Here is a 24880-nt window from a genome sequence, read left to right as displayed (position 1 = left end):
TTTTCTCAGCCCTGGTTCCTTGCCAGTGGCTGTTCCTCTTTTATTTTGGGGAAATAGTCATGTTGGTCTATGCTTTGTTTTGGGTGCATTTGCCTGGGACTGACTTTTGCCCTGTGGCAGCTCCCCCAGCAGCTGCAGCCATGGGGAACTGCCGGTTTTGATCCAAAGCAAGTAAGAGCCATGGGGAAACTGAGGCTGGAAATAAGGTAGGTGCCTAGACAATGGGCATGGTGGTGATGGGAGAGGGCAGGCAGTCTGGGGTGTCCTGAGCTGTCCTGCACCTCAGCCCGCACTTCAGGGCTCCAGTCTTGGCTGTAAGGGGCTGTAGCAGGGAAAGGAAGGGTGGGGGTGGTTGGAGGAGTGGTAGGGGGTTGGATAGGGTACTGAGGGCAGTGGGGAGGGTCCTGACTACAGTCTGGAGCTTCATTAAAGGCTTCTTGGAGATCCAGACATGTTGTGTGAGCCCACAGCAGTAGCACTGCAGCTGGGCTACAGCTGCCCTTTGTGGCTTTTCCTTTCCCCAACCTCCTGTAGCAGGAGTCCTACTTTCGGAGCCCCTCTGGATGTGTGGCTCCGCCCTCCTGCAATGGGCCAACCGCCTGCTTATTCTCCTGCCACGCCTTGATCTTACTTGTGATTAATAGATGATTGGAATCAGCGGGAGGCTGCCCATTTTTATGCACCCCGATGACAGGGGGCGCTGTCTGCGGCTCCTTTTCCTCCCCTACACTGCAGCCCAAGCCTCGCAGATGGTGCTGGTATGATCTAACTTGGGCCGTGTGATTATGTCTCGGCCCTTCGTTTACTCTCGGGGCTCCTTGTCGCCCCCTGACTCAGGGCTCCTCACTGCCCCTCCTCACTCTCAGGCTCCTCGCTGCCCCCTAACTCTGAGGCTTCTCACTGCCCCCCTTTAGCTCCGGGGCTCCTCGCTGCCCCCCTAGCTCCGGGGCTCCTCGCTGCCCCCCTAGTTCTGGGATGGGCCAATGCGCCCCCAAACAAAGCTGTGCCTCCTCCAGCGCCAGGAGACCCCATGCTATCGTGGAGCTCCTATGAGGCCTCCTCCAACCCCTTACAGCCTCACCCGGTCCTCTGGTAAAACAGAAAACACAAAATGCAAAGCCCCCGGGCTACAACATAAAAGCTAGACCATTCTGGTCAAAATACGACTCTCTCCCTAGAGAGAGAGAGAGAGCGCATCAACCCCCAGCAGGAACCAGGGGATGTTTCGACCGTCAGAGTTCTCCCCTTTGTTCTGGCTGAGTTCCTCCTTCCTCGGCTGCCGGAGGGGAACTGCCCTCCTGGCCTTCTGCCTGCGCTTAAGAAGGGCTAAGCTCCGCCCCTTCCTGGCTCTAGGCTTCCTTGGTTGCTAAGGCAACCAGCACCTGCGCAGTCCTGGTGACTGGCAGCTAAGCTTCCCCCTTCCCGCCACTAGGGGTCTCTCCAGAGCTGTTTCTGCTCTCAGTCGCAGGGCGCCTGAGAGCTCTGCGGCACCCCCCTACTTATATCCATCAGTTCCCAGCCTGCTCCCAGAGTTCATTAAGAACTCAGGAGTCCTGGTCCACAGCTCCTGGGCTCTAACCCTCTGCCTCCTCCCAGCTGGGACCAGATAACTGGACTCCCAGCCACCCTGGTCTAATCCACCATACTCCACTTCCTTCCCAGAGTGAGGGACCGAACCCAGGGGTCTGGGCACCCACAGGGAGATCTGAGCAGGGGGAGGTGAGGGTGCATTGTGTGGAGTGGTGTGCATTGTGTTCCTGTTCTCCTCCTCCCAACCTGGCCCTGGGGAAGAACCCAGGTGTCCTGCCCAGTGCCAGGAAACCTGGAAAACCCATTCATGAAACACAAGCCTGTTGTGTGCATGGTGGGGCAGGCCTGGGGGGACGGGGGTGGGAGAAGAGATTGTAATGTGATTGGTATTTTATTTGCCAGCCTCCAAACATGCACCAACCATAGCTCTCCTGTCCCCATGCCTTTCAGAAATGGACACTACTGAAAGCTTTCCATCAGGCCATGGATGTAGATCAAGGTTTAACCTCAGAGCAGGCGCTGGCCACAGCTCTCAAAAACTTTGAGTCATTCGAGTAGTTCTTTTCCGCCCAGAATTACCAAGTAGCCACCAGTCAAGCATGGGAGGAGCTTCAGTCACTGGAAAGCACTGAGCTGAGGACTGCTGTCTGTGGGGAAACAGGCACTGGGAAATCCTCTTTCATCAATGCCATTTGGGGACTGAGACCTCGAGAAGAAAGCGCAGCCAAAATGGGGGTGAATGAAACAACGATGAAACCCACACCTTATTGCTGCCTCCACTACCTCAGCGTCACAGTCTATGACCTGCCAGGCATTGGATCCATGAATTACAAGCCAGATATCTACCTGAGGGACGTGAACTTCAGTATCTATGACTTCATCATTGTGGCCTCTGAGCAGTTCCGATCTAGTGATGCCAACCTGTTCCAGGAGGTCCAGGGGATGGAGAAGAAGTTTGATTTTGTGCTGGCCAAAGTGGACATAGACATAGAGAATGAAAGAAAAGCTTGTGGCAAAGCCTATAATGAAGGCAACGCTCTACAGATGATCCAGGACAAGTGCAGGAGAGAACTGGAAGGAATAGGGGTCTCCAGGCCAAAGGTTTTTCTTCTCACCAACTGGGATATAGCCCAGTTGGATTTCCACCAACTGGAGGACACCCTAGAACAGGATCTTCCCTGTTTGAAGAGGGTGCTGTTTCTGCTCAGCCTGCCTAATTTCTCCAAGGAAATCCTGGACAAGAAAAGAGCTGTACTGAAGAAGCTGACCTGGCTCATAGCCCTGGCCTCAGCTGGCACTGGTGCCATTCCTGTTTCTGGTGTTTCCCTGCCTTGCAATATCCAGTCCCTGCTAGTATCCACAATTTGGGCCTGGATGATGTCGCTGAGCTGTATGGCCAGACAGGCCAACCTACCCCGTGCGCAGTGGTTACGGCTTCCCTTTGTACAGCTAGCCTGGGCCCAGGTGGCAGGTTGTGTACTTGGAGGGTTTGGGCTCGAAGCACTTCTGATTTGTATGCTAACAAATGCAGAGTGCTCTTTCATCATCACTGTCATCCAGCTATCCCAGCTTCTGGATGAGCTTTATGCCGACACCCTCCAGCTTTGGGAGATGAGAATCATTACTGGGGCTGTAGCTCATGGAAGACATCAGGGGAGGGGCAGTGGGACCTCAAGGGTGGCTCAGAGCCTGAATGCCTCAGCTCCATCCCCTGTGGGAGAAAACCCAGGAGTCCAGGCTCCCAAACCAGATTGTCCTAACCTGGCTTGGCTCCCAGAGCTGGGAGAGAATCCAGGTATTCAGGTCCCCAACTACTGCTTTCCTCCTCCAGTTTGTTCTCCTTCCACTTACTCATTTCCCAGTTGGGAGAGAACCCAGGCATCCTGGCTCCTGGCCCCACTTCCCTAAGCCTCCAGCCCTCATTCCTGTCCCAGAGCTGGAGTCCGGGTTCCCAGCCCCCTGCTTTAACACCCCCCACCCCCGAATCCCCACTTCCCATTTTCACCGCTTGGAGGACACCCTAGAACAGGATCTTCCCCATCTGCAGAGGCTGCTGTTTCTGCTGATCCTGCCCAACTTCTCCAAGGAAATCCTGAAGAAGAAGCTTCCTAAGCTGAAGTGGTTGACCTGGCCAGCCCTGGCCTCAGCTGGCGCTGGTGCTGTTCCTGTCCCTGGCATCCCTCTGCAATGCAATATCCAGCTCCTGCTGGTCTCCATGATTGCCTTCCACAGCCACTTGGGCCTGGATGATGACTCCCTGAGCCATACAGCCACACAGGCCTGCCTGAAGGTAGTGATGATATCATCAGAAATCCAAAACATAGATCTTCTCATTGACTACCAAACCTAGAGCCATGTGGCAGGTCTTCAAATAGTTCAGAGGATCTCTGATTGGGAAACTAGGAAGTGCAGCATGCTCTTTCATCATTGACATCTACCGGCTCAACCAGATTCTTGATAAGACGTATGCCAATGTCCTCTAGGTATATGCCAAAGCTTTGGGAGAAGAGACTCATTAAAGGGGCTGAAGGAGTCTCCAGGTGCTGTGGATTAGGGCTGAGAGTGGAGGCACTGGTCACACCACACCATGAAACATAAGACCATAAGCCACAAGAACTTCAGTCAGACCACAGGTCCATCCACCTCCCATGTCCTGAAGCAGCAGAGAATGGCGGCTGGAAGGGAGCATGACCTGGGTCTGAGCTCGGGGGTTCCCCTGTTCTCTCCCCTGCAGCCTCCAGCATTGAAGGTCCAGGACATTTGGATTTAGAGGCCGTGCCCCTCACTTCCCTGCTCAATAGCTCCTGATGCCCCTTTCCTCCAAGAATGGGTCCAATCCCTTTGTGTATCTGTCTAAACTCTCAGCTTCCACCACAGCTGGTGGCCACAAGCTCTCAGCTTCCTCCCACAATAGGTGAAAAAACTTCCTGCTGTGGGTTCAAAACCAATGACCAGATAGTTTAACACTGTGAACCCTCAGTCCTGTATGGCGAGAAATAGTCAAAAATAAATGCTTAATGACTTCCTCTTCCTCATTCACTATGTTTTAAATCCAGATGCCTGGGCTCTCCGAGTGTGTGGGGAAGTATGTGCGTGTGTCCTGGGTTCTGAGAAGGAGAATGGGGAGGGCTAGGGTGATGAATAGGAGAGGGGGAGGGAGACAATGGTGAATAGGGAAGGGGGTGAAGGGTTATGAAAAGGGGAGGGGGACATACATCTCCTGCACTCACATGCCACCAGTGGTCCAGGGACTCTGCTGGAAGTGGAGAGGGAGTCCCAGCCCCTGCTTCCCTGTGGAGTCCTGAGACCTGCACAGCAGGGTGCAGGGAAAGCAACCAGATCCATCATATGGGGCTTTCCCTGGTGGTGTGTGAGTGTGGGAGCTCCACGTACTCTGTGCAGGGCCCTGCAAAACAGAGGTTGGCTGGCCTGGGGCTGACATTGGTTCCTTATTCCATTTCCCGTCCCCTTTCTCAAAGTGAATCCTTATATAATTAAAGGGTGTCAGTAACAAATGACACGGGCTCAAGAGATTCATCCAAAATAGAGATTTGCTAGTAAAAAAGTAAAATAATTTCATGCATCAAGTGCACAGCCCTGAAGAAGGACCTGAGATTAGGCTGGGATTCTGGGACACAATACTTTCTGGGACACCCCAAGACACATGTCAATGCCACTGAAGGACACTTCTGAGTAAGCGTGAGCAGGGCCCTGCCCCATCTGAAGCTTCATTTTTGCATGCCAGGCTGCCCACGGGTGGCACCCCGGGCCTTTGTGCTATGTATGTAGCACTGAATAAGGAGCTGGGGTTGGGCTGGGATTACAGGTGGAAATCCTTTCAGGTCACCACAAACCATGTGTCCTGGCCATCAGGGGACTCTTGTGAAGAAGAAAAGACCTGCTCAATGTGAAGCAGTTTCTGTGTGCCAGGCTGCCAATTCACAGGCCCCTGTGATAAGGAGGCTTGTATCCATCGTGATAACGCCAGCAGCTCTTAGTCTCATCTAGTTTGTGCAGATATACAGATGGTTGCCAGTATTGCACATTACTTCAACTACCCTGTCCTGGCAATGAGAAATCCTTTGTTTTACCAAAATCTGATCAATTTGCCAATATTGTCCATGAGGGGCCAGCGGGGGAGGTTATGCTTAGGGGCAACCAACACGGGTTCATCAGCGGCAGGTCCTGTCAGACCAACCTGGTGGCCTTCTACAACCAGGTCACCAAATCCCTGGATGCAGGGGTAGCAGTGGACATCGTCTTCCTGGACTTTAGGAAGGCCTTCAACACTGTCTCTCACCCCGTTCTCATTAAAAAACTAAAGGACTGTGGCGTCAACACCTACACAGTCAAATGGGTCACCAACTGGCTGGAGGGCCGCACCCAGAGAGCGGTGGGGGACGGGTCATGTTCGACCTCGAGGGATGTGGGCAGTGGGGTCCCCCAGGGCTCGGTCCTCGGGCCCGCACTGTTCAACATCTTCATCAGTGACTTGGATGAGGGGGTAAAAAGCACCTGTTCAAATTCGCAGATGACACTAAGATGTGAGGGGATGTGGGCACGCTAGACAGGAGGAATAGGCTGCAATTGGACATAGACAGGTTACAGGGGTGGGCGGATGGGAACAGGATGGGATTCAACACTGACAAGTGCAAGGTGCTGCACCTGGGGAGGAACAACCGGCACCATACCTACAGGCTGGGGAACTCCCTTCTTGTCAGCGCAGAGGCAGAAAAGGATCTTGGAGTCGTCATTGATGCCAAGATGAACGTGGGCTGGCAGTGTGGGGACGTGGTCAGGAAGGCCGACCGCACCTTGTCCTGCATCCGCAGATGCATCTCGAGCAGGTCCAGGGAGGTGATCCTCCCCCTCTATGCGTCACTGGTCAAGCCGCAGCTGGAGTACTGCGTCCAGGTCTGGCGCCACACTTCAGGAGGGATGTGGACAGCCTGGAGAGGGTCCAGAGGAGGCCACTTGCATGATCGGGGGCAGCAGGGCAGGCCCTACGAGGAGAGGCAATGGGACCTGAACGTGTTCAGCCTCCACAAGAGAAGGCTGAGGGGGATCTAGTGACCTGTTACAAACTAGTCAGGGGGATCAGTGGGCATTGGGGGAGTCCTTGTTCCCCTGAGCACCGCCAGGAGTGACCAGGAATAATGGTCACAAGCTGGCAGAGGGTAAATTCAGATTAGACATCAGGAGGTGCGACTTCACAGTCAGGGTGGCTAGGAGCTGGAAACAACTTCCAAGCAAAGTGGTGCTGGCTCCTACCCTGGGCGTCTTCAAAAGGAGGCTGGATGAACACCTGGCCCGGGTCGTTTGACCCCAGTACTCTTTCCTGCCATGGCACAGGTCGGACTTGATGATCTGCTCAGGTCCCTTCTGACCCGACCAACTATGAAACTATTGGATGTTCTCCATTGAATTCAGCAGGACTGGTGACATGTTTGAACTAGCAGCAGTCCACAGACCCAAGGGGCCTCTTAGGCATAATTTAGACCCACCCCTCAATAAGTCTCCTACATCGGTCACAAAGGAGAACTTTATTGATCGCAGGGGCAGGGTGAAAATAGGGTACAAGATAGACCAATATCATAGAAATCCCATAGAGCAAACAGTCTGGCTGAAGTAGCTTTTTGATCATGCATCTGAGTTACTGCCAGCTAGATATCTCAGCAGATCTCAAGTAGCTTACTCACAAGTATCATGTTGAGGCTGTTGGAGATCCCCTCTGGAGGCAGGCCATTCCTCGCCCATGAGCTATGGGGGAGAGCCGGTTTCTGATGGTAAACTCCTCTCTGAGTCCCCCTCATGGCTGCTGCCCACCCCCGGGCAGTCTTAACATGTAGCCCCTGAGACCTCATTCACCTGGTCCAGTGGAGGCCAGCATCTGTTGGCTGTCAGCCAACCAATTTGAAATACATCACTAGTTGCTGTGCGGACTCCAGCCCGCCAGGTAGATGCCCCTCACCCAGGTAGCTCATAGCAGTCCTGTGGGCAGAGGGAGCAGGTTTCCCCTCCCTCAGGACTGGAGCCAGCTCAGGTTACCTAAAGAGATAGGGTCAAGGTGCATCTCCTCTGCTGGGCCCATCCTAATCACATTGTCACAGCGCAGAGATTTTGGGGAGAAACAAAGGTGGCTTCCTGCCACAGTTTGTGACAATTGGACCTTGTCTTCCCTCGGAGTGCCCTGGTGAATAGGTATTGTCCCAGTTACCCATGCACACCCCTTATATACTTGTAGGCTGCCACCAAGTCACCCCTGAGCTTTCGCTTCTTCAGGCTGAAGAGTCCCATGTCCCTCAGACTCTCTTTACCTAAGCCTGTTGTCTTTACCTCTAAGCATGTGTATGACTCTCCCCTGGACTCTCTCAAGCTTCTTCAAATCCTTCCTAAAGTGTGGAGCCCAGAACTGGATACAGTACCCCAGCTGCAGCCTCACCAAGACTGAGTAATGTGGAAGGATGCCTTCTTGGGTCTTGCTTGAGATGCATTGGTAGATGCAAGCCAGAGTTTTATCTGCTTTGCTGACTGCAGCATCACGCTGATGACTCATATTCATCTTGTGATCAGTCATGACCCCCAAGTCTCTTTTGGTCATGATGCTAGTGAGTGTAGCACTGCTAAGCCCATAAGCTCGATGAGGTTTTTCTGCTGCAGTGCAGCACCTTGCATTTCTCTGTGTTGAGTGTCATCAGGTTTTGATCTGCACACCTGGCAAGCCTGTTCAGGTTGACCTGAATTGCCAACCTATTCTCTAGCGTGACCACACTTCCCCACAACTTGGTGTTGTATGCATACTTAGCCAGTCTGCTTCTGACACATGAATCCAGATAATTTATGAATATATTAAAGAGTACTGGTCTCACTACTGAGTGCTGGGGGATGCCACTGGTCACCATGCGCCATATTGACTCCGTGCCATCGACTATCACTCTCTGGGTCCGACCACGGAGCCAGTTCCCCAGCTCGCAAACCATAAGGTTGTCAAGGCTGCTGTTCCACAATTTTACCATGAGGACATCACGGGAGACCAAGGCAAAGGCTGTTTTGAAATCTAAATATATGACATCAACCTCTTCTCCTTTCCCGGTTATATGTCACCTGGACATGTAAGGAAATGAGGTTTGTCAAGCAAGACCTACCCACAACAAAGCCATGTTGGCTGTTTTTTAGAACATTGTCAGAAATGGACACTACTGAAAGCTTTCCAGGAGATCATGAGTCCGTATCAATATTTAGACTCAGAGGAGGATCTGACCACAGCTTTCAAGATCTACGAGTCAGTTGATTCATTTTTCTGCTCCTGGGATTACCAAGAAGCAACCCGTCAAGTGCAAGAAGAGTTGGAGTCATTGGAAACCACCACGCTGCGGATTGCTGTCACAGGGGAAAGTGGTGCTGGGAAATCCTCTTTCATCAATGCCATCCTGGGGAAGAGCCCTGGAGAAAAAGGCACGGCTAAAACTGGGGTGAAGGAAACAACAAAGAAACCCACACCTTATGCCTGTCCCCGCTGCCCTAACGTCACGTTCTGTGACCTGCCAGGTATGGGATCCCTGAGTTTCAAGCCAGAGACCTACCTGACTGATGTGAACTTCAGTGCCTATGACTTCTTCATCATTATTAGCTCAGAGCGGTTTCGATCCAGCCACGCTGACCTGGCCCGGGAGATCCAGAGGATGAAGAAGAAGCTCTATTTTGTGCTGGCTAAAGTGGACCAAGACTTAGAGAATGAAAGAAAAACCCATGGTGAAACCTACAGTGAAGGTGACACTCTCCAGAGGATCCGGGACGACTGCAGAAGACAGCTGCAAGACATGGGAGTCTCCGATCCAAAGGTTTTTCTTCTCTCCAGCTGGACAATAGGGAAGTTTGATTTTCACCAACTTGAGGACACCCTAAAACAGGCTCTTCCCCATCTGAAGAGGCTGGTGTTTCTGCTGAGCCTGCCCAACTTCTCCAAGGAAATTCTGGAGAAGAAGAGAGCTGAGCTGAAGAAGTTGACCTTTCTCATAGCCCTCGCCTCAACTGGTGCCAATGCCATTGCCATTGTCAATCCTCTTCTCACTGTCCCCCTGAAATGCAATATCCAGCTCCTGCTGGTCTCCACGATTGGCTTCTACAAGCACTTTGGCCTGGATGAAGAGTCGCTGAGCCATACGGCCAGATTGGGCAACCTGCCTGTGGACGAGCTGAGGGGAGTGATGAGATCACCAAAACTTGAAGACATAACGTTTCTCTTTATACACCAAACTTGGATCCACACAGCAGGTTGGATACTTGCGAAGTTGAGTGGTCCGACTGGTATGCTAGTATTCGCCACATGCTCTTTCATCGTCACCATCTTCCAGCTCTTCCTGGTTGTGAATGAGCTTCATGCTGATGCCCTCCGGGTGCGTGCCAGGGCTCTGGGAGAAAAGAACCCAGAAGGAATCTCTGGGGCCGGGGCTCAGGGCAGAGAGTTGGGGAGTGGGGCAGCAGCGGGATCTCAAGATTAACTCAGATCCAGGCACCTGGGTTCTCTCTCCCAAGCCGACCTGCCCTAAACCTCCTTACTTCCCAGTGCTGGGAAAGGAGCCAGGTGTTCAGACCCCCAACCCCCCCCCCTCCACATTGTTATAAACCCACTCACTCATTTCCCAGCTGGGAGATAACCCAGGCATCCCGGTTCTTAGCCCCCTGTCCTAAGTCTCCAGCCCCCGTTCCTCTCCCAGAGCTGGTGAGAACCTGGGTTCACAGCCTCCCACTCCCAGCCCCCACTCCACACCTCCTAGCCCCCACTCCACACTTCCACTCCTGTTTCCTGTCTGGGGGAGTTGGGGGTGGCCAGGCCAGCCCATCCTTCCTGTGTTGGCCAATCTCCACCTTCGGAGAGTTCCCAAGACGAGTGGGAGCAGAAGGGACCAGGAACATGCAGCAGGTAAAGCCTGAGGCCAGGAAGGGCCCCGGACACCTGGATTCTCCCTAATCTGGGGGGAGAGTGAGGACGGGGCTTTAAGGGAATGAGAGGGGGTGAGTGGGAGTCCAGATGCCCGGCTTTTCTCCAGCTCTGTGAGGGGCATGGGCTCCGGCGGGTTAGAGCAGGGAAACAGGACTTGTATTTTTTTTAAGAGAATTGTTCATGTTCCAGTCCAAATCCGTCAAATTAATTCCAAATCCGTGAGTCAGTCAAGAACTGTAAGTGGCCGTACTACTGGCAAACATCCTCCACCCCCAGCTGGGGCTTCAGATGTTTCCAAATCCTTTGGCAGGCATCCTACATGCAGGCCCACGCCCGGAGGCTTAGGGTTCGGATGCACCCAAGTCTCGCTCCCCTTCAGCTGTAACACCCCAGGGGCAAGTCTCCCATGTCCATAAAGTGGGCGTAAAGCTAGATCTTCCCACGAGCAAAGAACAGGAGAGAGTAACTATACATTGCCTCTGTGGGTCCTACCCCGTGCCAGAAAAGCAGTTTTCCCTGGGTGCAACTGGAAAAACCACTTTAGTGGTCATGGTATTTCCCCTGCCAGGTAAGGACACCTAGGGCGCTTGTACACGTGACATCCAGACAATGTACACCTGATGAAAATTTCCCTTCGTATGGCTTAATGGCATCACATTTTACATGTACGCAAGTTTGGGGGGGGTTTAAATGAGTTTGCATTATCACAAACTAAACCACATCCTGAGGTAGTTTAGTTTGCAATGTTGCAGCTTGCAATGTTGCAGCCATTAGTCTGTCATGTGTCCATGGCAAGTCACTGAATGATTTGTGGTGAGCCCCCTTGTGCACCAAGTGTTGCTACCATTTGCAGGTATTTTCATAGTTTCATAGTTTCTAGGGTCGGAAGGGACCTGAGCAGCTCATCTAGTCCAACCCCCTGCCATGGCAGGAAAGAGTACTGGGGTCAAACGACCCCAGCAAGATGTTCATCCAGCCTCCTCTTAAACACCCCCAGGGTAGGAGCCTGCACCACTTCTCTTGGAAGTTGGTTCCAGACCCTAGCCTCCCTGACCGTGAAGCGGCGCCTCCTGATATCTAACCTAATTTTTCCCCATCCCCATTCCTCAGTCTGGTAGCAGCTGCCTCCCCAGGCTGGTGGGTGGCAGCCTGTGTGTTGTGCTAGCTTCGGCCGGTGCCTGACCACACCCACTCTGCTCCAGCAGAGTAGGTGAGAGACTTGGAGGGCGTCTCTCTTCCCTCCCCTTTGGCAGTGGTGGGCAGACGTGCCCTAGTACCCCCTAACTTCTGGCTTGAGCCACTGTAGGCATGTGGCTGCATTGCCTGATTTAACAGAGAATATCCGTTCAGTTATTAATCAGTTTAAGCTGCACAGCTTAGACTAACCTGCAAAGAATGAATCAGTTCAGGCTCAGGCTTTTTGAATGTTTATACCTAGTCAATGAGAGGAAGCAGGCAGTGTCTTTGCCGTGCTGCTCCCTCTGCTCACATCTTGTGCCTGGGAGTTGAGTTGTGCAGGTTGCAGCACAGCCCCTCGCTTGCTTCTCGCTGCCAAAAGCAGGCAGAGCTTTGCTGCACTACTCCCTCTGCTCCACTGCTGGGCACTGGGAGCTGGTACTTACTTCTCACACCAGATTTCCTCAAACCACAGGGAGCCAAGCACAGGAAGCAGCAAAGCCCCTACTTACTTCTCACCCTGGGACACCAGAAGCAGGCAGGGACTTTGCCTGGCTGTTCCATTTCTACTGGGAACAGGATCAGACTGGGATCACCCCAGTCTTGGGAAGATACAAGGAGTAGGGCTGATAGGAAAGTTGCAGACTGAACATCTATACCTCCCCCACTCCTGTAGTCATTTCTAGCCGTGGAAATAATGCCAGAATTGAATATTTGTATGCCACCTGGGAGCTCTTTTTTGCTTTGTTTTTTTGAGTAATATCATTAAGTGGATCCATCGTTACTAGAGATATAAAATGGTCTCTTTTGTATGAACAGGTACCCACAAGCATGGCCCTTGTGACAAGCAGTGATTGAAACCAATTTTAAAAAAAAAAACCCAACAAGCCCCTCTAGTATTTAATCATTCTTTTTGACACACTGCTTTTATATGTACACTATCTGAGAGCACAGATGATGGGAAATATACATACGATTTGAAATATATGTTTGGAGAAATCAGAAAATGATTTCCAAGTAGGCACACTGAAGAAAGTAGGAACATGAATGAGAGGAAGGCAGAACTCAAGTTCATGGTGATCTAGCATTTAAAGGTGGAGTTCTCTTTTTTGCCTTGTATGACTTTAACCATAAACAAGTTCCCTTAGAGGCCACAAATCCTTTCCTATAAAAAAAAAGTAGGAAGTAAAGAAGTGAACTGCTGGGTTTTTTTAATTCTTATGTTCAGTGCAGGTAGCTTTTTATGACTCTATGAATACTTAGGGCATAGTGTGTTCCTCTTTTATATTTGTAAAATTAAGACAAAAGGAAGCCAAAGTGATTTTCTGTAATGAATCTTGTGAATTGTCATGTGGATATAAGCTTATTTCATGCCTAAAAACCAGAAAATAAGCATCCTTAATCTATACTGAAATGTGAAGTTGACTTTGAATGATGTTGCTCAAATAACTTCAGTAAAAAGTATATCAAAACATTTGAAGTACACTTTCATAAAAACCAGTACACACTTGGTAGTATGCATTTTGAAGATCACATAAGAATCTGTAAAAACAGTTTTTGGAAGAAGGCTTCAATTTGGAGATTAGACTTATGGAATGATCACTAAGAAGTGTAAAGGAATGATTACTAAGATGAATAAAACTAAGAAGTAGTTTTCTCAAACAGGCTTACCACACCCGTAAGTCACACCTCAGAAGCCCACTTGGGCATATTTGTGTGTAATGAGTGTTTTAGGACACCAGGTGTAGCGGCAGAGCCTAACATGAACCAATCTCCTGTGACCTCTTTTAATTATTGTATTAAATAAAGAATTCAAAGAAACCAGTCTGTGGCTGCCATCTCCTATTTCACTTGTGGTGGGTGTGCAAAGGGCCCCAGGGCGTGTTGTGGGGGGGAGATCGAGCTGATTCTCAGCTCTCATGGATCTCGGTCAGTGTTTGCTGTCTGTTCTCCCTTCTCCATTATCGAGCATAACGATGTGCATGGTGTACCCTGACCCCCGCAGCAGTATTATAGAAATACTGCACAGTGAAGCATGCTATTGAATGCTGGTCACCTCACTTGGGATTAGTGCTATGAGTGGTGTTGTGCCATGCCAGGGATTTTTGGGGAGCGGGGATGGCGGAGCAGGGTTTCCCCCACAGCTGCTGTGCCATGCCTGGTGTAGAGAAGCCTGACCCTGCCTGCCAAGTTGGGAGGGTTCTGCTCTGAGCATTTAACACCTATTAGGAGTTTAATGGGTCCCCAAACTTCCCTTGCTGTCCAGACAGCTGGTGGCAAAAGTCCCCAGACTTTTCCCACCCTGAACCATAAGGAACCCCTATGGCCCCATGCCCTGAACCTCTAAAGCGTCCCTTTTCAGCTGGCCGCAGCGTAATTCTTCCCCCAACACCGTTAATTTACTCATTGGCTTTATGTGAACCTGGTGAGTGGAGTTGTGTGAACGCCATCATGAGCCTTAAGTGCACCTGCTTTATACATAGCGGGTGAGTTTTGTCACCATTCATTCCCTCACCTGCTATGTCTCAAGTGCTCAGACAGCTCAGTGCTGGTGGGCAGGGGGGTTGCTGGCTTGGAGCGCTAGTGGCAATTACCATTAGTCAAACTTTTACCTGACTGGTTTTGAAGTTGTTTTGTTCTCAACCGCTGCCAAATACATGCCGCCAAACACCTTCCCCCACTCGTGCGCTGTCCAACCTATCAATTGACCTATCAGTCACTCAGCTGTGCTCCTGGGCATGAACGTCGCGAGCCTCCTGAGGCTGGGGGCATGGCGAGCGCACGTGGACTGCATGTCGAGTAGGGAGCTCCCGTAGGTGGCCGCAGCGATGTTGGCAGCAAGGGTTGGGGGGCGGTGAGCCAATGACTGTGTCAGTGGTGAGGGGAGGTGGTGACAAGCGCTGACCGCCCGGAGGCACTGCCGGTAGCATCAGTGGTGGCCAATCTTAGGGGGTGCACATGCACCCGCTTGCACCTCCTATGCATTGCCACTCCTTCTGGGGGGTCTATTGGGTTTGAGGGATGGGAAATTGGGGGTTCATCCGTTCAGTCGTCTGCTCAGCACCTGCTTTTTATCCACTGAGTGCTTGATGGAGTTCAGGGGTAATCCCCAAGAAACCTAAAACCCCAAGCTCTTGCAGGAAGGGTGTTTCCAGGAACCTGGGGTGTGTAGGAATTGAGATGTAAAGAACAGGGCTCTTATAATACTAATGACCCTATTTAAAAGCCCTACCTATTCAACCCTCTTAGCGCAAGCAGGTGGTGGGGAGGGGGTAGGAGCCAGAGACGGCTGAAGTCTACAGGTTTTCCTTTGCTTTGTGTTTATGGGGGCTGTGATGCGGCAAGGATATTAAAATGCATTTCCTACCACTGATCACATTCACTCAGCACCCAGAAAAAATAAGAGATTCACAGGGTGCTGATTCATGCATTTTTATAAGTGCTCAGAGAACTTCAGCACCCTGCTTGGAGAGAGGGGAGGTGGTAATGAAGCAGCTCTCCGCTCCTGTCTGGGATGGGGTATGTCCAGTCAGAAGGCCAGGATCTCTTGTTAACGTGGGGTGGGGGGAGCTTGGCTGGTTGGTATGTGGATTTGGTATTTGGTATGTGCTTGGGATGTGGACCCCAATATGCATGTGAACAGAGACCACAAGACTCACTCCAATATGTACACCAAGAGAGATATATAAGAAATGCATGGGGTGCAGACTGGTGAGCATATTAGAAGCAGAGAATTTCAGTGCCCTGTTCATGGGGGTAGATGTTTGAATGAAATGTTTTAAAGTGGATTTACACAGGGAAAAAAGTTTACATAATGACATAGAAGTAGGGAAAAAAAATAACATTAGAATAAAAATAAAGCTAGGAATGAAAAGAGGAAGAATAAAATAAGAATACAAAAATTAAAAACTATTGGTGGAAAAAATGCAAAAAAAAGTCAAAATATGTGTAAAAATTAATTAAATTAATGAATTAATATCGCTGTAAGTTACAGATATGAATGGTTTATAACAAGGATTAGTGGTGTGTGGCACCCTCTGCTGTAATTTAGTACGAAGAGATCAGCAATGAAAGAAAAGAAAGGGCTGTGTGGAAAAGGGGAAGGGATGGGGCTGATGCTGCTATAGAGCCAATGAGTGGGTCCATTAGGTCCCTGGAGATGAATAAGGTCGTTGACACATGGAGTTGACTTCATCATGAATCCATAACCCTTAGTTTCATAGTTTCACAGTTGGTTGGGTCGGAAGGAACGTAAGCAGATCATCAAGTCCGACCCCTACCATGGCAGGAAAGAGTACTGGGGTCAAACAACCCCGGCACGGTGTTCATCTAGTCTCCTATTAAAGTCCCCCAGGGTAGGAGCCTGCACCACTTCTCTTGGAAGTTGGTCCCAGATCCTAGCCGCCCTGACTGTGAAGTCGCGCCTCCTGATGTCTAGTTTGAATCTACTCTCAGTCAACTTATGGCCATTATTCCTTGTTACTCCCAGTAGTACTTAGGGGAACAGGGACTCTCCCAATGGCTGCTGGTCCCCCTTGGCTAAGGGGAACAGGGTCTCTCCCATTCCCCACTGGTCCCCGCTGGAAAGTTTATAGATGGCCACTAGGTCCCCTCTCTGCCTTCTCTTGTGGAGGCTGAACAGGTTCAGATCCTGTAGCCTCTCCTCATAGGGTCTGCGTTGCTGCCTCCTGATCATGCCTTAAATGCCTCTATACAAATGCTCGTAGTATGGGGAATAATCAGGACAAACTTGACCTCTAAATAACCTGTTCAAATCCGGACATAGCAGGGCTCACAGAAACCTGTGGGATTCATTGCATGACTGGGCAGTTAACATTAGGGGCTACAGACTGTACAGGTGAGATACAGCGGGGAGGAAAGGCTGGGGTGTGACGCTCTCCGTCAAAGAGCAATACACATCCTCTACCAGCAGGATGGGGTCAGAGGACCAGCAGGCTGAAGTGCTCTGGGTCAGCATACAGGGGGGTTGTGGGGAAAGGGACTTAACAGCGGGGGTCTACTACAGACCTCCTAACTATGGGGAAGAGCTGGACTGTGAATTCTCCGATCAGCATATGGAAGCACTTAAGGCAAGGGATGTAGTTGTCATGGGTGATCTAAATTCACAGGTGAGGGTCATCCCCTGCCCTCCATCAATGCCAACCTCGTGAAGGAACACCTTGAGAAGCTGGATACCTTCAAGTCAGCCAGCCCTGACAACCTACACCCCAGGGTACTCAAGGAGCTGGCGAGCATCATAGCCCAGCCCCTGGCACAGATCTTTGAGAGCTCCTGGCGCTCTGGTGAAGTGCCCGAAGACTGGAAGAAGGCCAATGTGGGGCCTATCTTCAAGAAAGGGAGGAAAGTGGATCCAGCTAAATATAGGCCCATCAGCCTGACTTCTATCCCAGGGAAGATCTTAGAAAAGTTTATTAAAGAGGCCATATTTAATGGACTGGCTGACGCCACATCCTGAGGGATACCCAGCATGGGTTTGTTTTGGGTTGGTCTTGCTTGACCAATCCATTTCCTTCTACGACCAGGTGACTTATCACCTGGACAAGGGAGAAGAGATTGATGTCATATACCTTGACTTCAAAAAAGCCTTCGATCTGGTATCCCATGATCATCTCTTGGCGAAACTGGCCAATTGTGGCCTTGGGTCCACCACGATCTGCTGGCTGGGAAATTGACTCCGTGGTCAGACCCAGAGGGTAGTAATCAATGGAAGTCACTCATCGTGGTGCCCTGTGACCAGTGGGGTCCCTCAAGGCTCTGTCCTGGCACTCATATTGTTCAACATCTTCATCAATGATGTGGACATTGGAGTCGGAAGTGGACTGGCCAAGTTTGCCGATGACACCAAACTTTGGGGCAAAGCATCCACACTAGAAGACAGGCGAGTGATCCAGGCTGACCTGGACAGGCTCAGCAAATGGGTGGACAAGAACCTGATGGTGTTCAACACTGAAAAATTCCCACCTTGGGAAGAAAAACCTGCAGCATCCTTATAGGCTCAGCAGTGCTACGCTGGCTAGCGCTACGGATGAAAGGGACTTGGGGGTCATGATTGACCATGAGATGAACATGAGCCTGCAATGTGATGCTGCGGCTAGTAAAGCAACCAAAACGCTGGCTTGCATCCATAGATGCTTCTCGAGCAAATCCCGGGACGTCATTCTCCCCTTGTCCTCGGCCTTGGTGAGGCCGCAGCTGGAGTACTGAGCCCAGTTTTGGGCTCCACAATTCAAAAAGGATGTGGAGAAGCTTGAGAGAGTGCAGAGGAGAGCCACGCGCATGATCAGAGGTCAGGAAAACAGACCTTACGACGACAGGCTGAGAGACATGGGGCTCTTTAGCCTAGAAAAGCGCAGGCTCAGGGGTGACCTGATGACTGTAGCTGACCAGTAGAGGGCGCTCCTGTGTTGAGCCACTCACCTCACTGCGCCAGACCACCTTCCAGGCTCTGAGTTCCTCCCCAGGGGTGCCTCGTGTCCGGCTGACCCCCTTCCTGGAGCACACTCGCTAGCCTGGGGGTAACGTAAGCTGCCACCACCCCGAAGAGGTTCCCTTCCAGCCCTAATGTCTATGAAATCTATGAAATCTATGAAATTACCCGGACTTCTGCTGGGAGGAGCAATCAGCCAGGTCAAACTGCTCACAGAGGTTCCTGGCTGAGATACAGGACCTCCACCTAACCCCGGAGGTACACAGTCCTACCAAGGGAAGTGCCCTCCTGGACCTGGTCCTGGCCACAGGTGACACCTTGGTAAGAGGGCTTCAGGTCCTCAACCACCTGGGCAATAGCAATCATCACTTGTGGGAATTCATCATCCAGTGCAGGGTGTCAAGGGCCTGCAGCAAGGCAGTAGCCCTAGACTTCAAGAAGGCCAACTTCAATGAGTTGAGGAGATTAGTGGGAGAGGCACTGGGGTCCTCGAGAGTAGGGGAACTGGGTGCTCAAGATGAGTGGTCATTCCTTAAGGAGACGATACTCAGAGCCCAAGGGGTGACAGTCCCAACAAGGAGCAAGCGGGGCAAGAGTGCCCAAAAGCCCCCCTGGCTCACCAAGGGCATTCGGGAATGCCTGACTGCCAAAAAGGAGGCGTACACCCGGTGCAAGGGAGGGGCTATCACCAAAGAGGTGTATACCTCCCCCGCTCGGGTCTGTAGGGGGACTATTTGATGTCCGCTGTATTGCAGCGAAGCCGCTGGGATCTGGGGGTCGCCGACGGTCGGCGGCTGTGTTGTCAAAGTCCTCTGGGTCCCACGTGGGGGGCTGGGGAACACCTTTCTCGAAAGCACAGAGGCAGAAAAGGATCTTGGAATCATTATTGATTCCAAAATGAACATGGGCTGACAATATGAGAGCGCGGTCAGGAAGGCCAACTGCACCTTGCCCTCACATTGTTGGCACATGTTCATTTTGGAATCAATAATGACTCCAAGATCCTTTTCTGCCTCTGTGCTTTCGAGAAAGGCATTCCCCAGCCTGTAGGTGTAGTGCTGGTTCTTGCTGCCCAAGCACAGTACCCTGCACTTGTCAGTGTTGAATCCCATCCTATTCACAGTCACACACTCCTGTAACCTGTCCAGGTCCAGCTGGATCCTGTCCCTCCCTTCCAGCTTGCCCACCTGGCCCCAAATCTTGGTGTCGTCAGTTAATTTGAACAGGGTGCTTTTTGCCCCCTCGCCCAAGTTGCTAATAAAGAGATTGAATAGTGCGGGCCCGAGGACCAAGCCCTGGGGGACCCCACTGCCCACATCCCTCCGGGTCAAATATGACCCTTCCACGACTGCTCTCTGGGTGCGGCCCCTCAGCCAATTTGTAATTCATCTCGCTGTGTAGGCATTGACGCCAGAGTCACCTAGCTTTTTAATGAGGATGGGGTGGGAGACAGTGTCAAAGGCCTGGCTGAGGTCCAGAAAGACTACATGCACCACAACACCTGAATCCAATGATTTGTGACCTGATCGCAGAAGGCCACCAGGTTGGTCTGACAGGACCTGCCCCTAATGAACCCGTGCTGGTTGCCCTTGAGCATCATCCCTGCTGCCGGCCCATCACAGATGTGCTCCTGGATAATCTTCTCAAACAGCTTCCCCAGGATTGAAGTAAGACTAACGGGCCTATAGTTGCCTGGGTCCTCCCTCCTCCCTTTTTTAAAGATGGGGACCACACTGGCCCTCTTCCAGCCATCTGGCACCACACCAGAGCACCATGAGTGCTCGTACAGCCGTGCCAGTCGCCCCGCGATGACCCCTGCCAATCCCCTCAGGACTCGGGGGTGGAGAGCGTCTGGACCTGCTGCTTTGAACACGTCCAGCCCCTCCAGACGTTCCCTAACTTGCTCCTTCCTGACCCTAGGCATGGCACAGTCTCTCCTGAGTCCATCCTGGATCTTGGTGGGGGAGTCCCAGGCCCTGCACAAAAAAATGGAGCCAAAGAAATTGTTAAAAAGGTCCGCCTTTTCCTCTGGTGCGACCACCAGACTGCCAAGTCTCCCACAGGGGCCCCACGGTACCTGGTGCCTTCTTCCTACTCCCTAAGGAAGCACACCCAGCCCTGGCTCCTGGCCAGTGACTCTATTTCTGGAAAACGGTCACATGGGCCTGTTGCTTTCGGTTTCGTGTCCTGGGACTGTGTGAAGCCTTGGATTGACTTTGCTCCCTAGCAACTCCTCCAGTTGCAGCAGCCATGGGGAACCACCAGTCTCGACCCACAACAAGTAAGCACCATGGGAAAACTGAGGCTGGACATGAGGTAGGTGCCGACAGAGGGCATGGAGGGTGCCCTGGGCTGTCCTGCACCCCAGCCCTCAATTCAGGGCTCCTGTCTGGGTTGGAAGTGTCTTAGCAGCAAAAGGAAGTGAGGGGCAGGACCAATTTAATGCACAGGAAACTAGGCACGGGCCTATGGCCCTAAGCCAGGAAGGGGCCCAGTTGTGCTTGTTGTACAGATTATAATTACTGAGTGAAAAAAGTACTATAAATATACAGTATTAAGCAGGGACCCATGAGGTTGTTTGCCTAGGGTGCACTAAAGGGTTAATCTGGCCCTGGAGAAAGGGTTGGGCAGAGTGGTCCAGGGGGTAAATAGAGGAACTGGGGGGTCCTGCCTGGCCTCTGGGACTATTCAAGCCTTCCCAATGGGGCTGACAATGGTTCCTTGTTCCATTTCCCGTCCCCTTTCTCAAAGTGAATCCTTATATAATTAAAGGATGTCAGTAACAAATGACACAGGCTCAAGAGATTCATCCAAAATAGAGATTTGCTAGTAAAAAGGTAAAATAATCTCATGCGTCAAATGCACAGCCCTGAAAAAGGACCTGAGATTAGGCTGGGATTCTGGGACACAATACTTTCTGGGACACCCCAAGATGCATGTCAATGCCACTGAAGGACACTTCTGAGTAAGCGTGAGCAGGGCCCTGCCCCATCTGAAGCTTCATTTTTGCATGCCAGGCTGCCCACGGGTGGCACCCCGGGCCTTTGTGCTATGTATGTAGCACTGAATAAGGAGCTGGGGTTGGGCTGGGATTACAGGTGGAAATCCTTTTAGGTCACCAGAAACCATGTGTCCTGGCCATCAGGGGACTCTTGTGAAGAAGAAAAGACCTGCTCAATGTGAAGCAGTTTCTGTGTGCCAGGCTGCCAACTCACAGGCCCCTGTGATAAGGAGGCTTGTATCCATCGTGATAACGCCAGCTCTTAGTCTCACCTAGTTTGTGCGAATATACAGATGGTTGCCAGTGTTGCACATTACTTCAACTACCCTGTCCTGGCAATGAGAAATCCTTTGTTTTACCAAAATCTGATCAATTTGTCAATATTGTCCACGAGGGGCCAGGGGGGAGATTATGCTTAGGGGCAACCAACATGGGTTCATTTGAGGCAGGTCCTGTCAGACCAACCTGGTGGCCCTCTATGACCAGGTCACCAAATCCCTGGATGCAGGGGTAGCAGTGGACATCGTCTTCCTGGACTTTAGGAAGGCCTTCAACACTGTCTCTCACCCCGTTCTCATTAAAAAACTAGAGGACTGCGGTGTCGACACCCGCACAGTCAGATGTGTCACCAACTGGCTGGAGGGCCGCACCCAGAGAGCGGTGGGGGACGGGTCATGTTCGACCTCGAGGGACGTGGGCAGTGGGGTTCCGCAGGGCTCAGTCCTCAGGCCCGCACTGCTCAACATCTTCATCAGCGACTTGGACAAGGGGGTAAAAAGCACCTGTTCAAATTTGCTGATGACACTAAGATGTGGGGGGATGTGGGCATGCTAGAAGGGAGGAATAGGCTGTTGCAAAAGATTGCGGTTTGTTTCTTGAAGGCTCGCAAAGAATCTCAGACACACAGTCATTTAGCAGCACAAAAGGTGTATTTGCAAATCAGGTCAGAGCAGAGTCAAAAACTCAGATTACTCTGAACCCACCAAGGAATTTTGCAGGCTGTATTTATCTTTTTCCTCCTGGGCACATGTGCAGAAACAGGAACTCTTACAGCTCACTTCCGTTTCATACAAGCATACATGTGGTTACATCACTACATACATCGCATGTATATTATAATTAACTCCTTAAGTATGCAGGGCGGAGAGGTAAATATGCATCAGCTAATTAAGCATGCTCAGGGAATACTATAGGTCACCAAGAGTTTAAACCCCCCACCTTTCAAGGACACAGTCAGTTGAATTCCAGCTTCTGTAATCTGCATGAGAAAGGCTAGGGAGAAGCTGGGGGAGAGTCTGCAATTTAATATAAGAAAAGCTGTGGCAAGGCTGGGCAAGGAAAAAAGTCCTTGGCAGTGTTTCTTTCTTATCAGGTGCAAGATGCAAGCTGTGCATTTCTAACAATACTCCATTTCTAACAATATTCCATTTCTAACACTTTGACCCAGTACTCTTTCCTGCCATGGCAGGTGTCGGACTTGATGATCTGCTTAGGTCCTTTCTGACCCTAGAAACTATGAAACTATGAAACTGTTGGATGTTCTCCATTGAATTCGGCAGGACTGGTGACATGTTTGAACTAGCAGCAGTCCATTGGCTTCAATACATGAGACATAAATACAGGATAGAAGAAAGGGATTTTGGTGGCAAGGAGATAGGGTACAACCATCTCCCAAAACCTAGTGATTGGCATTTGAGAGTTCATGGGTTGGTAATCGGATGCAGAACCAGATATGCACCGTTTTATTTTGGGTGTCCTGAAAACGAGTTACTTCATCATCCTAGCCTACTTGCAAGTCTCTTTTTCCAGGGCTGTGTACTTGATACATGATAGTATTGTACATTTCTACTAGTAGATTTCCATCTTGGATGAAACTCTTGAGCCTCTGCCATTCGTTACTGACACCCTTTAACTGTGTAAGGATTTGCTTTGAAAAAGGAACTGGGAATAAGGAACCAACTTCAGCCTCTGGGCTGCTCTGGGATACAGAGATGCTTACTGAGTGAACCCATGGCAGTAGCAGTGAAGCTGGGTCACAGCTGCCCTTCCCAACCCCCCTGCTCATATCAAGCAGACCCCAGCCTGCTCCCAGAGTCCATGGAGAACCCAGGAGTCCTGGTCCACAGCTCCTGGGGTCTCGTCCACTTGCTCCTCACAGCTGGGACTGGACCCAGGCATCTGGGCTCCCAGCCGCCCGCTCTAATCCACCAGTCTCAGGTCCCTCAGCAGAGCAAGAGATAAAGCCCAGTGTCCAGGAGCTCTGGAAGGGGAGTGGGGCTGGGGTGATTGCAGCAGGGGGGTATGGAGACAGGATGCCTGGGTAGGGAGAGGAGTGGGGTGCATTGGGTCCTTTCCTGGACCTGGGGAAGAACCCAGGCATGTTGGCTAGTACTTCAAACCCTGATGAGCCTCATTTGGGAAACATGAGCCTGGTGTATGTGTGGGGCAGGAGGAGAGGGGAGGAGAGGACAGGAATGATTCTGATCAGTATATTTTGGGGGATCCTCTAACCATGCACCCACTGCAGCTCTGCCATCCCCATGCTTTTCAGGAATGGACCCTCCTTCTGGAAGCTTTCCAGGTGTCCATGAGTCCATATCAAGATTTACCCTCAGAGCAGAAACTGTCCACAGCTTTCAAGATCTATGAGTCATTTGAGTCGTTCTTCCAAGCCCGGGATGACCAAGAAGCGGCCAGTCAAGCACTTCAGGAGATCACGTTGTTGGAAACCGCCAAGCTTCGTATTGCTGTCACGGGGGAAACAGGTGCTGGGAAATCCTCCTTCATCAATGCCATCCGGGGCGTGAGACCTGAACAGACAGGTGCGGCCGAAATTGGGGTGAAGGAAACAACAATGGATCCCACGCCTTATGAGTGTCCTCGCTACCCCAATGTCATATTCTATGACCTGCCTGGCATCGGATCTGTGCATTTCCAGCCAAAGACCTATCTGAAGGACGTGAACTTCAGTACCTACGACTTCTTCATCATTGTGAGCTCCGAACGGTTTCGATCCAGCGATGTCGACCTGGCTCTGGAGATCCAGAAGATGGACAAGAAGTTCTACTTTGTGCGGGCCAAAGTGGACCAAGATTTAGAGAATGAAAAAAGGGCCCGTGGTGAAGCCTACAATGAAGGCGGTGTTCTTCAGAAGATCCGGGACACGTGCAGGAGACACCTGGAAGCCTTGGGGGTCTCCAGTCCAAAGGTTTTTCTTCTCTCCAGCTGGGATATAGCCAAGTTTGATCTTCACCAACTGAAGGACACCCTAGAACAGGATCTTCCCCGTCTGCAGAAGCTGGTGTTTCTGCTGAGCCTGCCCATCTTCTCCAAGGAAATCTTGGAGAAGAAGCGAGCTGCACTGAAGAAGTTGACCTGGCTCATAGCTCTGGCCTCAGGTGGTGCCAGTGCCATTCCTGTCCCTAGTGTCTCTCTGCAGTGCAATATCCAACTCCTGCTGGTCTCCATGATTGGCTTCTACAAGCACTTTGGCCTGGATGATGAGTCCCTGAGCCATATGGCCAGTCAGGCTGACCTTCCTCTAGCTGAGTTGAAGGGGATGATGAGATCACCAGAAATCCAAAAGATACAGCTTCCTCTTGTACAGCAATCCTGGGCCCAGAAGTCACATTGTGTACTTGGAATGGTCAAGGGAAAACGTAATTGTGCACTAATAGGTGCAGCGTGCTCTTTCATTGTCTCTGTCTACCAGCTCTCCAAGGTTGTAGATGAACTTTATGCCGATGCCCTCCAGGTGCGGGCCAAAGCTTTGGGAAATTAG

The 24880-nt window shown here is 51.2% G+C and overlaps 3 protein-coding genes across 3 annotated transcripts; all 3 read left to right on the top strand.

Moving 5' to 3' along the window:
- The first annotated feature begins 84 nt into the window (after positions 1-84).
- On the top strand, positions 85-3515 carry LOC149861700 (T-cell-specific guanine nucleotide triphosphate-binding protein 2-like). Its single transcript, XM_090052701.1, has 2 exons — positions 85-206; positions 1981-3515. Exon 2 carries the CDS (start codon positions 2260-2262, stop codon positions 3436-3438), a length of 1179 nt encoding a protein of 392 aa, XP_089908827.1. The 5' UTR covers positions 85-206; positions 1981-2259; the 3' UTR covers positions 3439-3515.
- A 5235-nt stretch (positions 3516-8750) lies between these two features.
- On the top strand, positions 8751-10031 carry LOC149861699 (interferon-gamma-inducible GTPase 10-like). Its single transcript, XM_090053799.1, has one exon. It carries the CDS (start codon positions 8751-8753, stop codon positions 10029-10031), a length of 1281 nt encoding a protein of 426 aa, XP_089909925.1.
- A 10251-nt stretch (positions 10032-20282) lies between these two features.
- LOC149861698 (interferon-gamma-inducible GTPase 10-like) lies at positions 20283-24880 on the top strand. Its single transcript, XM_090053798.1, has 2 exons — positions 20283-20414; positions 23651-24880. The coding sequence occupies exons 1-2, from the start codon at positions 20349-20351 to the stop codon at positions 24878-24880; spliced, it is 1296 nt and encodes a 431-aa protein (XP_089909924.1). The 5' UTR covers positions 20283-20348.

The sequence above is a fragment of the Crocodylus siamensis genome, chromosome 6 (assembly GCF_052110815.1).
Source record: "Crocodylus siamensis isolate JL-2025a chromosome 6, ASM5211081v1, whole genome shotgun sequence".
NCBI classification, from domain to species: domain Eukaryota; kingdom Metazoa; phylum Chordata; order Crocodylia; family Crocodylidae; genus Crocodylus; species Crocodylus siamensis.
The sequence above is the reverse complement of the archived record's forward strand: the minus strand, read 5'-3'. Positions and strand labels throughout refer to the sequence as shown.

What these genes read in the sequence shown, in the direction of transcription:
- LOC149861698 (XM_090053798.1), top strand. Translation starts at nt 20,349, where the DNA reads ATGGGGAACCACCAGTCTCGACCCACAACAAGTAAGCACCATGGGAAA. An exon ending in AAACTGAGGCTGGACATGAG is followed by an intron (nt 20,415 to 23,650) that starts GTAGGTGCCGAC and finishes CATGCTTTTCAG; the next exon opens with GAATGGACCCTCCTTCTGGA.
- LOC149861699 (XM_090053799.1), top strand. Translation starts at nt 8,751, where the DNA reads ATGAGTCCGTATCAATATTTAGACTCAGAGGAGGATCTGACCACAGCT.
- LOC149861700 (XM_090052701.1), top strand. Translation starts at nt 2,260, where the DNA reads ATGGGGGTGAATGAAACAACGATGAAACCCACACCTTATTGCTGCCTC.